General features: G+C 45.2%; 1 protein-coding gene across 1 annotated transcript; it reads right to left on the bottom strand.

Moving 5' to 3' along the window:
• Positions 1-8,373: 8,373 nt before the first annotated feature.
• Positions 8,374-10,019, bottom strand: LOC135387145 (uncharacterized). The gene is made up of 2 exons (XM_064616509.1): positions 9,172-10,019; positions 8,374-9,052 (listed from the first exon to the last, which is right to left on the bottom strand). The coding sequence occupies exons 1-2, from the start codon at positions 9,904-9,906 to the stop codon at positions 8,435-8,437; spliced, it is 1,353 nt and encodes a 450-aa protein (XP_064472579.1). The 5' UTR covers positions 9,907-10,019; the 3' UTR covers positions 8,374-8,434.
• Between the last annotated feature and the right edge of the window lie 6,679 nt (positions 10,020-16,698).

Raw genomic sequence — 16,698 nt, 5'->3', positions numbered from 1 at the left:
TAGTTCTTACACTTCGTAGAGGAGAACTTTGCCTTCTTTGTGCACGATTTGTTGCGGCACCTTGAACTATGTGGAATTGAGGCCAGTCTTGGTAAATGCTGGGCAGCCGTTGTCCTGACTTTCTCGGCACAGGTGTCCGTTTCTTAGGCTCCCATCCATCGTCGTCATCGTCTTCCACTTCAGACTCCTCTTGCTCATTTCCTTGTGCTATCAGTGTACACGAAACTGCCATTCGAAACTCCATGGACTGCATAATTTCTTTTCGTCTTTTCTGCATCTGCATGTTGTCTCCTTGGTACTGGATCCATGGGATGGAAAGGGAAATGTCAACCAGGTGAAATATCGTCCTGATCGTCCACTTGTTAACTCTGGAACTAATCCAATAGTACCTGATCACTCTGTCCGCCATGTCCACCCCTCCCATAGACTGGTTGTATTTCGACACAATATGGGGCCTTTTAACCGGAATGTGCTCCTTGGAGCTCCATGACCACCTTCTGCACTCATCTTCTGGATCCTTTTGGTGCACTGATGACATGAGGTTGATGGGTCTGTTATTGTACCACTGTGCAACACACATTTTACCGTCACTGTTTGTCCACTGTTCAGACGTCCCCCGACCTGTCACCTTGAGATCTTTTTCAGATGCCAGTTTTACTTCTTTCAGAATTCGATTTTTCATCACCGTACCGGTTCCTGCTATTCGTCTTGCAGAAAGCTCATCAAGCAAGGAAGGAGATGTGAAGTAGCGATCAAAATACAGTTACAAGTACCAAGAAGAATTCTTCCATGAGATGTCTCTCTCTGATCCTTCCCCGCCTTTCATCTTGTTTCTTCCCTGAGCTGCACCAGTACGTCATCACCGAGGCATGGGGCGAAAGCATGTCGAATAAGGATTGAAGGGCTCGGAAATTTGGAAGTCCCATATAGTAGCGGCACTCAACGCTGTTCTGAATTAGCGACAGACTCAGAAGGCGAGATTTTGCATCATTTAGCTCTGCTTGAAGATAGTGGTCCTGGTTGTGAGTGTAATCACTTCCTGGTGAAGACGTGCTACTTTTAGGGGACAGGGTTCCTCATGGTCACCAGAATGTAGTGACAGCACAACCTTTGTCAGTTTTTAGGTCTCCGCTGTTGAGGTCTAAATTGTAAACGATGGTATAGTCCAACAGTTGAAATTGCAGCGATTTGACACGTAAATGATTATGTGCACTAACCTGGATTCACTGTAGAACATACTGCATCTTCTACTTCAATTGTGCTGGTATTCTCACAGTGATCTGCACAGTGTAGATACACAATATTATACACATGCACTATGTCATCCCCTTATGGAGCGTATTCACATATAATATTAATCAACGTAATAATATAACTTAATAATGTAATATTATTCAGCTTTGGTGTATATTAGCGATTTGATATGGGAGTCTGTAAATACAGACCTGAGCGAGGTTGCACAGCCTCTTGTGTCTGTTTAGCGGACGTCACAATATCTGATGGTGTCTTGAGGCCTTGGCTACTTGATTTGCTTGGTCAGAAAATAGGCAAGACAAGCGAAATATCAGGATTGGTCAGAGTGTTTTCCCCTTGCGGCACACGACTCAACCGCGTGTATACTGTATCGATATTTCTAACTCGCTCCATATCCACGCCGTAGAGCTGACTCTTGTGATAGTTACGTTTTGTTGTGCTTTGGTCTGGAATCAAATACAGCCTAAAAGTAATGAAAACGCACATAAGTAACGCAGTGTTTTTCAGACGCCGTATCTTTCAACGTCAATCTCCTACTGAACCGTTGGTATCTGCCCAGAACGGATTTACTGCTTTGTTTTCGATAGGTGAAAACTGTCGGCACATAATTGACGTAATTTCTGTTGTTGCTAGGCTCGCCTAGGACACGCAGATATGCAGCAATGAGTGACTGAGTCAATAGTGTATAGCAAGGAATTACTTAATTAAAATGTGCTATAACTTTCTTACCTGCGACGAAGTGCGCACCTGAGTATTGCGTCGGCTCCCAACGCTTTCTGTCTTTACCCAGCCTCCTTTACTGCGTGAATCCCGTCTCTCAGGATATAACCGCTTGCAATGAAATCGGAAAAACCAGAACGCTTTGCCCTTAAGGTACTAGTTTCTGCAGCCACATGACACGCAATTCACCGACATGGCTGCAGAGCAATGCTGATTGCTTCCAACCACTTCGAGATCCTGCAGGTAGCAAGGAGAAGGGGAGTATGACACATGTGCAATAAGTTTTTTTTTTTTTTTTTTAAGTGGCGGATTCCTGGCATCTAACACATATCAAAGTTGCCAACGAACAACGCTTTTGTTCTAGTAATTAGTTTTGGCCTATGTGCCATGCACATAGGAGCCTTCGCTCTGCCTGTCCGCTCACAGTCTTCCACGCCTTATGCAACTCTGATGCATCATATGAGATAAACACTTTTGTGACGAGAGTTCCTGCACATGCCTTCACTGACTACCCTCAGATGCCCTCACACCGGCACCGTACTCTTCAACGGTCATGAGGGTTGTCAACGAGAAGTCATACCCATTTGTGCCTACAAGAAGAAAAAGTGAGCACCAAATGTACTTGAATGCAAGCCAAATACATAGAGGGGGTTTCATGTAACGTGTTACAAAATCTTATTTAAAAATCCCATTGTACAAAAATTATGTAGACAACCGTGTCTGCTTTCATGAAAGTTCCTCCACGATGTAGTGCCTTGATAAAGTTTTAATGGTGAGAAACTATATTTTGTGACAACGTAAACAACAAGAATTGGCAGAGGCAGACAACAATTAGGAACGGCACATACACGTAAATCCTCAGGCGCCTAGAAATTAACTAATTCAAAGAACCCGGAAAAAGGTGCTGCCAACTGGTTCAATATCTGACGTCAGAACCTCTTTTTCTTGGTTTGTTTGAATTTGTTATATTTTTGTAAATCGACGTCGGAAAATTGCCTCGTCAAAGTAGACTTTTTGTGATACAAACAAGAATTACATGGTAGACATAGCCTATTTCACCCAAAAGTACATTGCCTACCACAATACTACTCTGGAAAAAAGTTGCAAAAACTTAAATTTCCAGAGGCTAAACATTGACCGCTTTCACTTTTTCGTCCGTGCTGAGGAGAAAGTGACACGAGGAGGATTGTCACTCCACCTGTTCACGTTCCATCACACTGCAGACTGAAACTCGTGACGACCTCGTTGTATCATCCCCATTTGTGCCTATACTTTTTATTTACTTATTCTTTGAGCTTGATTTTTGTTACTGCGACCAATGCCTCATTATTATTGTTAGATATATCTCACTCTGTGAGATACACTTGCACCATCACAGTGTTGTTTTGCTGCCATGAGTTGAGCCGATGCAGGTCTTTGAGCCCAGTTTTGATAACAGCTTTTGCTATGGTTCCGTCATTATTACTAGAGCGAAGCCATCTTTGTTGAACAGGCCTTTCTCATCACACGCTCCCTGTTATTTGAAAAACCTCGCAGGGCTGTTATCCTGAGCCAGCATTGTCTCAACCCAAGTAACAACACTCGAGAAATCGTTATGATTCATACTTTTGGATAACTGTTGTCGAAGGACTTGAGTAGATTATGCAGGTCCATTCGGTTGACAAGGTGGAGAGGTAGAGGGCCAGCAGCCAACACAGCCAGTGTTTTCTTTCTCTGCTTCTAGTTGCTAAATTTGGTTTAAAAAGTTTATAAATGTCGCCAGAATGGTGCCACAGTTTTACGTTCCCGAAGTTGGAACCCCGATCAGTTAGCAGCTGTCGAGGCGCCCATGTCGCAAAATTATCCTCTCGACAAACGCCCTCGCCACAGTATTTGCCCTCTAATCGGGCAGGGCTACGGCTTCCGCATCAGCGTTGTGATCAATGAACATCAAGATGTAGCAGTTTCTTGAGTTTGAACCGGAAGGGGACCCATGATGTCCATCGCTGTCCGCTGTTCACCTCTTGGAAAACCTGAATGGGTGTGGGGGGCACGTTCTTTGGTGATTTTCGGAGCACGCAAGACTTGCAGGTAGCACAGTACGCCCTCTCATCCTTTCACATTCCTTCCTAGTAGTAAACGGATGATATGCGTGCCTTTGTTTTGTTCACTCTCAAATGTCCTGTGTAAGTGGTGTTGTGAAGGCACCTTTGACCCTTTGCAGTAAAGCCTTTGGTACAGCGACACGCCCAGCTTGTCTAGTCTCGTGGGTGTTGAGATGTGAATCAGGTTTCTGCCACACGAGTACCCTTGGCCTTCTGTTGTCCAAACTGAAATTACCTTTATTGCGATCAGTCGCTCTTTCACAGTCCGCCATAACTGCTTTTAGTCGTTTATCATCTATTTGTGTTGCTGTAATCTTATCCTCCTCAGCGATGGGCACGAACTTGACTTTTCTTGCAGCGCTCCGACTAAGTGCATCAGCGTTCTGATTTAAGCTACCAGCCTTATGCCTTATCTCCATGTCGTACTCCTGTAAGAGTAGATTCCAACGTAGTCGAGAACCCATGTCCCTTTTCCTCATAAACCACGTTAACGACCGGCATCAGTTGCCGCAGAAAACCACCCACCGTACAAGTCGCATCTGAAGTGTCGCACTCCCCACAATACTGCTGAGCACACTTGCTCCATTGTCGCATACTTTTGCTCGGCTCCATTGCGTTGGTGACTGGCATACGCTACCGTGTGTTCTTGCCCTTCGAATTCTTGCGAGAGTATCGCTCCTATAGCGTGTTTCGAAGCGTCCGTAATGAGGATGAATCGATGGGAAAAATCTGGGAATCTCAGTGCTTGCGCATGGATGTGTTCTTGTTTCAGAGCCCTAAAGGCTTGTTCCGGGCTGTCGTCCCAATGAAATGCAACGGATTTAGAAGTAAGACGCGTTAGTGGTCTGGCCATTTTTGCGAATCCCGCAATGTGCCTCCTGTAGTAATTAACCTACGAGGCCAAGAAATTGTCGTATTTCTTTCACCTTCTTCGGCCTCGGGAATACTGACTACACCTCACTTTTTCTGGGCCACGCCTCACTCTTTGTCGCTATATGATATGTCCCAAGTATTTTACCTCTGCCTTGAGCAGACTGCACTTATCGGGTTTTTAATTTCAGTCCTGCCTCCTTCAAAATCCCTGCTGGAAACTGTCTCATTTAAAATCTTATGAAAATCTCATTGAACCGATTGGATATCATGTACACAAATCTCATTGAGCGACGATGAAAATTCTCATTTCCAATAGATGATTTGGGACAAATATATTGAAAATAGTGCAATAGTCAATGAGCCTTAACGAGAAATCGCCATTAAACCCATAATCTCTCTCTCTCTTAACGAGAAATCACAGTAAGTGTTAATGAGATGTAATGAGAAGTGGTGGCTTAAAACCTATTGAATGTCCCCGTCATGTCTCATTGAACCATTGAGCCACACCAGCATATTTCTCATTTAAGTGGTTTTCCATTTCCATTTGCCAGTAGGTTTGTTTGTGGTATAGTCAGATTAGATTTGCAGAGCTTCCAATGAGTGTAAATGAATTCCTGCAAAAATGAATTAGACTCAATGCGACTTGAAAATTTATTGGATCAATGCACTACATATGGTAATCTATCAGAGAATATATTCCAGCTTGGGTGTAATATCCTCAATTGCACTCTGCCTTCACAGATGCACAATGTTTGCCTAGCAATAGTGTCGTACATCACATAGTGATAAATAGAAAATCCAAAAGATGTAATTAGCAGTAGCTGAAGGCGCAACCTCTTTCACTCTTGCTCCTTTTACGGAGAGCATCTGATGAAGCGCCACAGTACAGTGTCAACCGACCACTAGAGAAGAGGTTGTCAGAAGTACAGAAGTGAGAGGCAAACAAATTTGAAGGTATCTTAGACAGAGTATAGTATGAAGCCCTATACCAGGCCGGTCAGGTGTTGTCATCACCTGACAACTTCTCTAATTTATTAAATAGTGATGGGGCACAAGTATTTAAATCAGTGAACATATCAATTTGGCCCATTCACGTGACGATAAACGAGTTGCCACAAACTGTGAGACAGAAGCACATGTGTAGTAAAGGAAAGCCGGACATGAACACCTTCCTCGGACTCTGTGGATGATGCAAAGGATATTTTCAGTGGTGTGACATGGAAGACCAAGTCAGGAGCATTGTTAAAAGCATATTTATTTAATTATGCTGCCGTGTTTACACCGCAGCTCTACCTCCCATGCAAAACAATGTTGGGTTTCACAGGTACTACAGATGTAGTTGGTGCCTACCATCAAGGGGAGTACTATGCCTCAGCCATGGACCCTATCACCACTAACACTCCAAGGGAATGGACTGATGAAACAGCAGTGACAGCAGTCATTAGAGGGCAAGAATTCGTCTGCGGACATAAGGGCCAGCTGTAGTAATAAACATGCCACATTTTGGAATGTTGTCTGGATTTGTTCCAGATTACATTCACACGGTGTTCTTTTGCGTTGTACGGACTATCACAGGTATGTCGCTGTCTGAAGCCAAAGAAGCATCCTGCAGAGAGTATATATTTATTCGTCACTGAATTTTTATTAAAAACTAGCAGAGCAAAATAGATGATGGTTTTGCAGTTGGGTTATATGGCCAGATGAAGATTCTCTGGAAGAAAGTATGTAACTACTAGGTCACTAATTACCTAACATTGGTTAATTAACTCTTTAATTATGGGATTTTGCATAAAAGCGGGATAACAGAACGGGATGTGTTCCATGTTTAAAAATCCTTTAAAAGTACCTGTTTTGAAATATTCATCCTGGAATTTTGTTGTGCAAATGAGCTGAAACAAGAAACACCCACTTTGCGAGCGCAGAAATGACGCGACATTCGCCCTATCTGAGTCGAAGAGTGGTCTATCTGGCCAATAGACCAGCTCCTACACCAACCAGCTTCTTCACTCCAAAGCACATGGCCCTTTCACGTGGATTGCACGTCGCTCTTTCTGCGCTAGAAAAGTGTTTAGCTCTTGGCTCACTTGCATAGCAAAATTCAGCAATGGATTTTTTTACGCACGTGTGCGTTTAAGTCTTTTGTAAACATGAAATTGCTTTTGACGACGAATACCTCCTGTTCTATTTCGTTTTTGCGTGAAATCCGCTAATTAAAGAGGTAATGAATTTTAGGTAATTAGCGATCATGCAGTTGCATTATTTACTTGCTTCTTTTTCTTCGAGCGAATGTTCGCCTGGCCATATAACTCACCTGGAAAAACGGCATCTATTCTGCTCTATAGTTTTTTAATAAAAATTATGTAACAAATAAAAATAAACACCCTGTGTGTTGGCACGAAATAAACAATCAGCATCATTAACAGAAGAATAATAACTCCACCAAGCTCTCCATCGAGGCCAGAGTTTCGCTTTTGGAGGGCCTCAGAATGGACAGCTTCATTACTTCTGTACGTTTTTCCATGTGTGTAGGGTATCCTTGCTGAAAACTTACATCAGATCACGTTGAAGCAACTGATTCAAGATAAACTGTTGCGCGAGGATGCAGAAAAAACTGAAATATGCTAGAAAATTATCAAGTGACAATGAGCAATCAATTAAAATATGACCAATGCTGTGCGCACTACTTAGTGTTGTCCAACCGAATGTGGCTCTCCGCACGACGCACTTTTGCGCTGGCGTCACCAACCCGATGCGCCGTTCGGTTGCGGTAAAGCCAGTGAAGCCGGGACAGGAAGTTTTGTAGTCCTCAAAGGGAGAGCAAATTGTGACATTCCATCCTTTCTTTCTCGTGACCCACATTTTGAGCCGGGGCTCAAGTGTTCTGAGCTAATTATCTAGCCGAAACTGAGGGTTGCGGTGCCCAACCACTGCTCCGTCCGTTTGAGAAACTCTGCTCTAACCCAGTGGTTCCCAAATCGTGGTCTGCGTACCCACAGATGTCCGTGAGGCTGTTCGTGGGGGTGCTCGACGATTGAAGACAGCTTGAACACCGTCTTGGCGAGTGCTCGTCCATCATCTCACACACTGTAATTTCATGTTAGGTTTTTCATGTGTGACACTGGGGTGCTACTAAAGAGGCACCAAACCAAAGTGCAAAGTTTATCAAAGTGCAAAGTCGAGGTAGTTGGTATGACATAGTCAGTGAAAGATGCCAAGGGGCGACGACATACGATTCCACGTCAAAAGCTCCAACGCGTCAAAAGCTCCAACGAGTCAAAAGATCCAACAGTGGATCTTTTGACCCGTTGGATCTTTTGACGCGTTGGAGCTTTCGACCCGGTTGGAGCTTTTGACGCGTTGGAGCTTTTGACCCGGTTGGATCTTTTGACGCCCCGTGGTTATACAATTGGTCAGGGAAAATGACCGAACAGAGATGTGGAAATGAAAGCAACTATTTAATTGGAATATAACAATATTTACATTAGATACAAAATGTGCGGACGCTAACTTTCCGACGGCAGGACACCAACCAAGGCGATTCTGTCTAGGTACGTGGTCAGGTCCATAAAAGATACCGGACTTGTGCTCAAGTACCACGAGAAGGAGTCCATTTCTTGCAATAGGCTCGCGTTTCTCTCCCGTACTGCAGCTGACGTCGGGGTTGGCACTGCCAACGGGTCCAACAGAAGGGCCTGGACTCTGTTTTGCACGGCGTGCTGACTGACTCGCAGGAACTCCAGGAACTCGGCCAGGTTTGGGTGACGACACGTGAACCGACTGTGCAGGCCATTGTGCCAGCCTTCTACGTGGTTTGTGGTCCTCGGTCCTCGGTTCCCAAATTGTCCCCAGCGGTCCTTCAGCAGGCTGTTCGTGAGCCAGTACGCTCGGTAGTACCGGTCAAACAGCGCCAGACGCGCCGCATGTAGTGGAGGCAGGTCCGGCTTCACAGAAAGGATGTCGTCGGCGAAGGCCAGGCGGAAGTCGTCAGGAACGAACGGCAGATGCCTCACTCGAACAAACCATCGGTTGACTTCGGCGTTCTCTCTGCACAACACCTTCAGACCGAGCTCGTCTCGCTTCTTGTTGATGGCCTTGGCATAGTGAAAGGCGCAGCCTCGCACCTGCGTAATCAATGAAGAAGAAAGGAAAGGAATAAGGAATAAGAAGAAACATTTATATACGTTGCAGCAAGAACAATATAGCCAATAAGATGAGAACACTACTCTGATCTCGTACTCACGTTGGGTTCACCCGTCGCTGTCTGGAACACATTGAGTGCTGCCCGTATTGCTGCAGACTCATAGTCAAATAGCCAGGTCGCCGTAGTGGATAGGCTCCCGACGTGACCAAATCGTCGCACCATGGACTCCTTCAAGGTGTGGAACACCGCTTGGTACGCTCTCACATCTGTTGCCTGCATCAATGCGTACACTATGGGGTGCGCTTCGCCTTTGACAATTGCATGTATTGTGTACAGCTGTCCAGGGCTGTGAAATTCGGATGGATTATACTTGAAGTTGCCATCCCCCAGGATGTACTCCGTGTTTGCGAAGGCGTCCAGGTCCTTCTCGGCGTAAAATACGAGCAGTCTCCTCCCTTCAGTCTTGTCTTCCAGTTGAAGAAATTGCTGGCCATCCTTCGTAATTCGCAGCTCCGGAAGTATGGCGTCAATGGAGTTTCCCTTCGGAATGTTTGCGTGTCGATTGCGCGACAACGCACGTCTTTTGGAGGCAAAACCGTAGCTGGTGCTCATCTGGCGTTTGATGTCATTTTGAAGACTCGCGTCGTCATCTTGAAACCTGACCTGTACAGCAGACACTGCTTCGTCGAATGCCTGCCGAGGTCTCTTTCTGCTGGTCCGTACGTCTGTTCGGACTTCATACATGTAACGCCTGGAAAGGACTGTGGCCGCCTCTGCATCCTCGGCGGGGTCACAGCTGTGCGGTGTCGATGGATGATCCGGGTCTGTCCTCATGACGCCGTTTTGCAGCGTGACGTGGGCAACAGACCAGGTTTCGTTGGTTCCCCTCGCCAACCTGCTCAGGCGATAACAGCTCGTGCATCTGTAAAAGAAGCATTCACGAATCGTCCGGCATGTCGAGGTCCATTCAACCAGGCAATCAAGGTGGATGTATGCTTGCAGTTCGGACAGCGAGAACCGTGAAGATGACCTCTGCTCCCGAATGTTTTCGGACCGCCCAGTCCAGGTTTTATACCCCTTCGTTCAACCCCAAGTTTGCACACGACGTCCTGCTTCCCAGAATAAGCCCATTGCTGTCTTTCAGGGGTCATGATAATATTGAACAATACGGTATTACTGACTTCAACTCCAAGTTTGCACACGACGTCCTGCTTCCCAGAATAAGCCCATTCCTGTCGTTCAGGGGTTACGGTCATTGACCATGTCCAATGTTAACACGTTTACATACATGGCAGGGGACACGAAAACACTGAAGAGTACGTTACCCTTTCGACTTGAGTTTCACTGGATGTTGTTCTTCGAAAAAAAAAAAAAAAACTTTCTGGTACAAGGCATCGCTAGAAAGTTGGTTAGAGGACGAGATAATATTGAATAATACGGAACCCGTGTGGATCTTTTGACGCGGTTGGAGCATTTGACGCTCAGAGGACGAGATAATATTGAACAATACGGAACCCGTGTGGATCTTTTGACGCGGTTGGAGCATTTGACGCTTTGGAGCTTTTGACTCGCCTGTCACGTGACTTTTTGGAGCTTATGACCTGTTGGAACATTTGACTCGTTGGATCATTTGACCATAAGCGACGACATACGAAGAAATGGGACACACAACAGACACAGCATAAAGGTACTGTAAAGCAGTACACAAGCATAATATGCCGGTGATGTGACTAGATACTTTGTTGCTTCTAAATACCATATGCGGAACCGTACGACCGACAACGCGCTATAAATATTTTTAATTTGCCATGAAAAATGCAGCGTGGCAGAGCCGTATATAGGGAGAGTTTTGCCATTGGGCGGAGCGCGTGTTGAATCACATGGTTTAGCGTCGGCGATGACGCCGTGCCCCGCCCGTCCAGTATTGTTTTGGCGGTTCCGGCGACGCCATATTGATGCTTCACGTGTCTGGCGATTCAAGCGAGCGAGCAACTTGCGTCAGTGCTCGCAGTACCGCGAAATGTCGCGATATTTGCTGTGATATACGTTTTTTCATGTATTAACTACCATAATCCCCTTTGCCGGAGTTTAGGAATGCACAAGGTAAAGGAAGAATACCACTTACAGGACCGGCGTGGCCGATGTTTGCTTTGTTACACTGTGGAGCAGAAGCGCTGTAACCTTTTTGTGCACTCGCAAGTGTCAACGCCATTTTATGAATACTTTTATTGTACAAAGGTGATACAGTGGTGTTCATTGCAAACTTAGTTGGATTCAGAAGACTGACGCGGCCGATATTCTTTGTTATACAGTGTGGGGCAGAAGCGACGTTACTTTTTGTGGCCTCGCGAGTGTCTACGCGATTTTATAAATTCGTTTACAGGGTACAAGGTGAAAAACTAGATTTTTGCGAACTTCGTTTAATTCACAGGACCGTCATGACTTGTCAATTGTGGAAAGCTGATATCGCGAAGCGATGAGGCCTGTTTTTGTGCTCTCGCAAGTGTTCACGTGATTTTGTGAATGTTTCTGCACGATGAACGGCGATATAATCTGCTTTTCGCAAACTTCGCTGCGCTGTTGCATTCGTAGGGTAAACGTCAGTCCAGCGATTGCGATGTCAGGCGTAAATTGCGCCGCACGTAAGCTTTATTGCAGTGAGTAATCTGGCGTAAGCCTGTGCACGTAAACAGAGTACGATTTTAGTAATAAATTTGTTGACACAGTTGTGAAACCAATTACATCGAGTTATTGTAGACAAAACACAGGTTTTGGAGGTGATGGTTACAACACGGCCAGAGTCATAAAGGAAACACAGAGCATTGAAAGAAACATGTTTATTGACATCCACTGTTGACTTCGTATACATAAACAGTTGTGTACATCAACTTTCAGTTGAAACATCCCTCTTTATCTGGCCTCTCACCTGTGACCTGTTCAGCATGGGTGGCCCTGTGCTGACTTAGCCCACAGAGTCACAGAGGCACGCAAGCCCCACGACCACTTCAAGGTGGGGATAACCGTGGGGGTATATATACAACATATTTACAGTATCTACAACATACATTGTCAGTACAATTATTTACAGTAAAATGTTTACATTATATACACCAAAGTAGAAAAATACTTACACTATGTACATGTTGACCTAGAAAAAAGCACAATAGTGTACATGGTTGAACCACTCACTTTTGTCGATGAGGCGCGCACATACTTTTGCTGCCCATATCTCGTGTCTTTGTGTTGCTTTTTCGTGTAAGTTCAGAGAGGCGCAACTGAAGCCGTGCGTGACAGAATCGACGAATCAGTCTTCTTTTTATGTCGTGGCATGCTGGAAAGTCCACATGTATAACAGCATCACACATTAACTGCATCAGCTTCGAAATGATATTGTCTTCACTCATGCATGTCCCAATATTTCTAGTGAAGCAGCTTTCACACGTCAGAAGCACCATGTGCACTGTGTCTGACGGATACACCAATGCTCCAGGAACGTAGCACTTGTTAGTCGTAAAGTCACTAGCTTGCGAAGCCGTGCCACTTTCACTAGTTAACCAGGTCCTACATTGCTCAGAGGTTGCAGTGTTCTTCACAACACGAGACACAATGTAGCCAGAATAATAGAAAAAGGCGCGACCCTCTCTCTCTGTCAGGTGCGGCTGTCCAAAGGTCACGTTATCCGCGTCACTTTCCTGCACTGGCACAACAGGATGCCTGTTTGTTTCGAAGTCTGCAAGGAAAAATGCCCCATCGTCCACTTCATATGATCCAGTAGTCGCCACTTTTAGATACTGGGACACACTGATTATTTTCAACGACATCTTGAATTTGAGGGGTGTCGGAATTGGATTTCGGAGCCGGACAGTCGAGAAGAAGTTCTCAAGGCTGTCTTGTGTAAACCTGGAGGTTAGAACAAACTCAAACTTCCGGTCCTCCAGTAAATGTTTCTGGAGCTCCAGGATAGACGTAGTCGAAAGGGCGACACCAGCTTGACAAGGCTTATAATGTCCGTTGCCTATCTTGAGTCGCCCAAACATGTCCATGAAGTCTCTCAGAAACTTCAGAGCTTCTTCATGGTGGGTCGGGTTGTGGAGGCTCAATGCCATCACAGGGTGGCGGCTGCACATAAGGTCAAACCATTTATTCACTTGGTCAATAAACCACGCTGTAACCAAGTAGTGTTCTGGCCAGCTGTGGGTCTCGACCATCGTGCGCAGCGCAACCGCTGTGGTGTGGCTGAAAATCGTCATTGCGTTGGAGACCTTCATCTTATCGAAGTGATTTGGGTCAACAACTTGTTTGGTCACTTTCGGGGCCAGTTTGAAGACGCTCTCATCTTGAAAAGCAGCAAGTCTCTTTATAGGTTCTAGGGAGATGATGCAGCCCTTCAAGTTGTAGCGCTTGACGTCATCAGGGTGGAGAATGATTTGTTGTCCATTCATGAGGTGCCCACACAGATTCTTGGCGATGTGGGGTACGTCAGCTATGAACCGAACGTCCTTTCCGTGTAGAGCGGGATGCTGGGCAACATTGGCAACACGGGCGTGCTTTCCGGAGTTTATCTACAAAGTATGCCATACTGTACGTTTTCACATAGAATATTATGCATGTGTCTGCTGGCCACAGCAGCTACTGCTTAATAAAAGTCACATGCAGAAGGCTGATTCATTTACCTTGAAGTACTGCCACATTGATCTGTTGCCTGATCCCATGTCTGTCGTGACAGCGACAATTTCCAGACCAATGCTGCAGCATCGTTCAATGATGGTCAGCACCATGTTTCCAGCATCAATCCCACTGAACGAGTCTCCTGCACAATGATCAGTGTGCAGTCACAAAAATGTTTCACAAAAAAAAAAAAAACTTCATGCTGCATTGCCAGTATCTAGAACCAGTTCGCAGAACATAGAGCATACGCATGGCTTAGTAATAAGTGATTAGCCAGGAATTAATGAGGTTTTACCCTGAAGTGTTTTATATTAAAAGTATCTGAGTAATTAGCATAGATTGAGAAGTTACCCGTCAAAAAGAACTCGTTACAAGTTAAGTTACTGTGTCCAAAATATAACTAAACTAATAACGAAGTTCTTCAGCCTGAAATGTAACTCGCAGTTTCTAAGTTACTTAAAAAAAGAACGAGTTACTTCCAAGTTACTTCAGACACAAAATAGCATTCCGCAGGTGCAGCGCGTGAGCAGTTGAGTTAGACCTTGAGTTGCTTGCGGAGGAGTGCAACACGCTTAGATCGTTTTCGTTTATGTCCAACAATAGACCTCTCCCTGTATGTAAACAAGTGGCGTCATAGTGTTCGACAGCGGCAAAATTTGGTAGAACTGAACTACGCTCGAAGCTAGAGGTGAACAAGGTCGCGCCCGAAAGCCACGGTCTTGAGGGGATTACGATATGGTCCCTTGACGGGACGCAACCCTCGGTCCTACTTTTCAATTGGAGGCAGCGAACATGTGCCCGTTCGTGTAACCCAGCCCTCTCCTTCTGATTTGTTTCGGTTTCAATCTGTCTACCAATGTCACAATCAGGGTGTCGAACCGAACCCGAACCCGAACCGAAAACCGTACCCGAACCGTTATTTTTGCCGGAACCGAACCCGAACCCGAACCGAAATTTTCATGACACTGTTGAACCCGAACCGGAGCAGAACCGTAAAAAATAATAGCGGTAACCGGTTCGCAACAAAACGGTTCGGACATAAAAGAAGTCAGCATAAGAGTTCCTCTCTATCCCCGAACGAAGACACATTGGTATCATCATCACGCGCCTATATCATAAATTTCAGAAATGTTCACTTAGCAGTCAGACGACGACGTATAGTAAGTATACTTTCAGCGTCTTTTTAACATGTTGAAGCGCAGTTGTCCTTGTGAGTGCCGCAGCTAGCGCCCCACGCACGCGGTGCGGCGTCTACTCCTCAGAGACCAGGTGCCACGCGGACGAATGAAACACGAATGGAGTAGGCCAGTTATATAGCTCTACAGGACGAATATGTGATCAAATAAGCGCCCAAGATTTCCCTTTACACGTGAGCAGCACAAATTAAACAAGTCAGAAACATGAGAAGTGGAGAAGGAGCGTACGCAGAACGGTGCCTGTTTGATTGGTCGTGCTTTGAAAAGTAAATGTGGTTCTGCTTATTGGTAGCGCAGTTGTGTCGTCGTGACACATTGCCGTTGTGTTGTGGATTAACAAGTACACTGCTGTGAGCTCGGACAGAGTAAGGCTTGCAGGCCTATTTTCGACATGCTTCAGTACGGTTTCAGATCGATTCACGCTGCGAAGGCAGTGTGCCGGCAAGTACTGTAGTCTATGTTACGCTGTCCATCTTATTAGGCTTCCTTTAAGTGTATCTTGCTGGCACTGCGCGTGTGAAAAAAGATATTTTGGGAACAGAAAGTAGCAGGACTACACCGCTTCAACAGCGTGAACTCTAGTTGCAATAAGTGTTCATCCATTTCTCATTTCTCTCACTAAAGGGCTACCTCACCGCTAGAGACGTCAATGCAGACAACAGCAGTAAGCTATTAGCCACGCATTTCCTGATAAAAGCAGTTTTATGGAACATATATAACGGAAGCGTTGAACCGGTTCGCGAACCGGTTCGGGGATGCGAACCGGTTTGCGAACCGGTTCGATTTCTGGCCTGGCCGAACCGGAACTGAACCGGAACGAAATCAAAACAACGCGAACCCGAACCCGAACCGAACCCGTATTTTTTGCGGTTCGACACCCTGGTCACAATGACGTTTCTCTGGTAGATGTCTATTCGAACGGCTTGCATCTTACTCCCTGTGGGCACAATAGTCCAGCTTCATTTCAAAGGCAGCGGTTCTTACTCCCTAAATAAAATGCAGTGAGTGATTGACTATCACGTTTTATGGCAAAAAATGCTAAGAAGGCACGGGAGGGAAAGCAAGAAAATATGTGGACGTGAGTGAAAAGCGAGTTAAAAGTAACTTGGAACTTAACGTAAGTTACTTTGGCAAAGTTTCCTGAAAAAGGAACGAGTTCCTCTGAAAGTTACCATGGCGCAAAAGTACCGAGTTACCAAAAAAGGGAACTTAGTTACAGTAACGAGTTACTTGTAACGAGTTACCTTGAAGTCTGGTAATTAGTGCCTAACTAACAAACTGCTGCTTGTCTGCCTAATTGTGCTTCAAGTGAAAGCAATTGGGTCATTCCATGCCAAACGTCCCAGGCATTGCGCTCGACCATGTCGGATTTCTTTAATAAAAATTGTAGTTTATTATTACCTTGCAATAAATGCCCTGCCAGCTTATTTTTCACGAAAAAAATTTTTTCGCCCAGTAGCTGCCTCCCAAAATTTCCGACCGGGCGAGTTACTGCTTCTTTTTAAAAAATTAAGGAAAAATAACTTTTTTTGCCAATCTCAACCAAATTTCTTCTGCGTGATCACAATGAATGGGGCTTTCACACCACGAATCGTCTGAGCTCGCTCGACTGACTTATTCGCCGGTTTACGCCCACTGAAAACTGTCAAATTTAAGAAAATTCAAGATTTTTTATTTGATATTTACAAAATGTTCACAGTCGTTTCTACTGCTCAGCCCTCTTCCCCCGGAAGTATTTAACGAGATAAAAAATGTTTGAAAC

Source organism: Ornithodoros turicata, chromosome 3, assembly GCF_037126465.1.
Source record: "Ornithodoros turicata isolate Travis chromosome 3, ASM3712646v1, whole genome shotgun sequence".
NCBI classification, from domain to species: Eukaryota; Metazoa; Arthropoda; class Arachnida; order Ixodida; family Argasidae; genus Ornithodoros; species Ornithodoros turicata.
This window is presented reverse-complemented; position numbering and strand designations above follow the sequence as displayed.

Excerpts from the sequence above, each read along its gene's own strand:
- LOC135387145 (XM_064616509.1), bottom strand. The coding sequence starts at position 9,906 with ATGAGGACAGACCCGGATCATCCATCGACACCGCACAGCTGTGACCCC. Across the intron at positions 9,053-9,171 it reads CAGCGACGGGTGAACCCAAC|GTGCGAGGCTGCGCCTTTCA; the intron begins GTGAGTACGAGA and ends TTGATTACGCAG.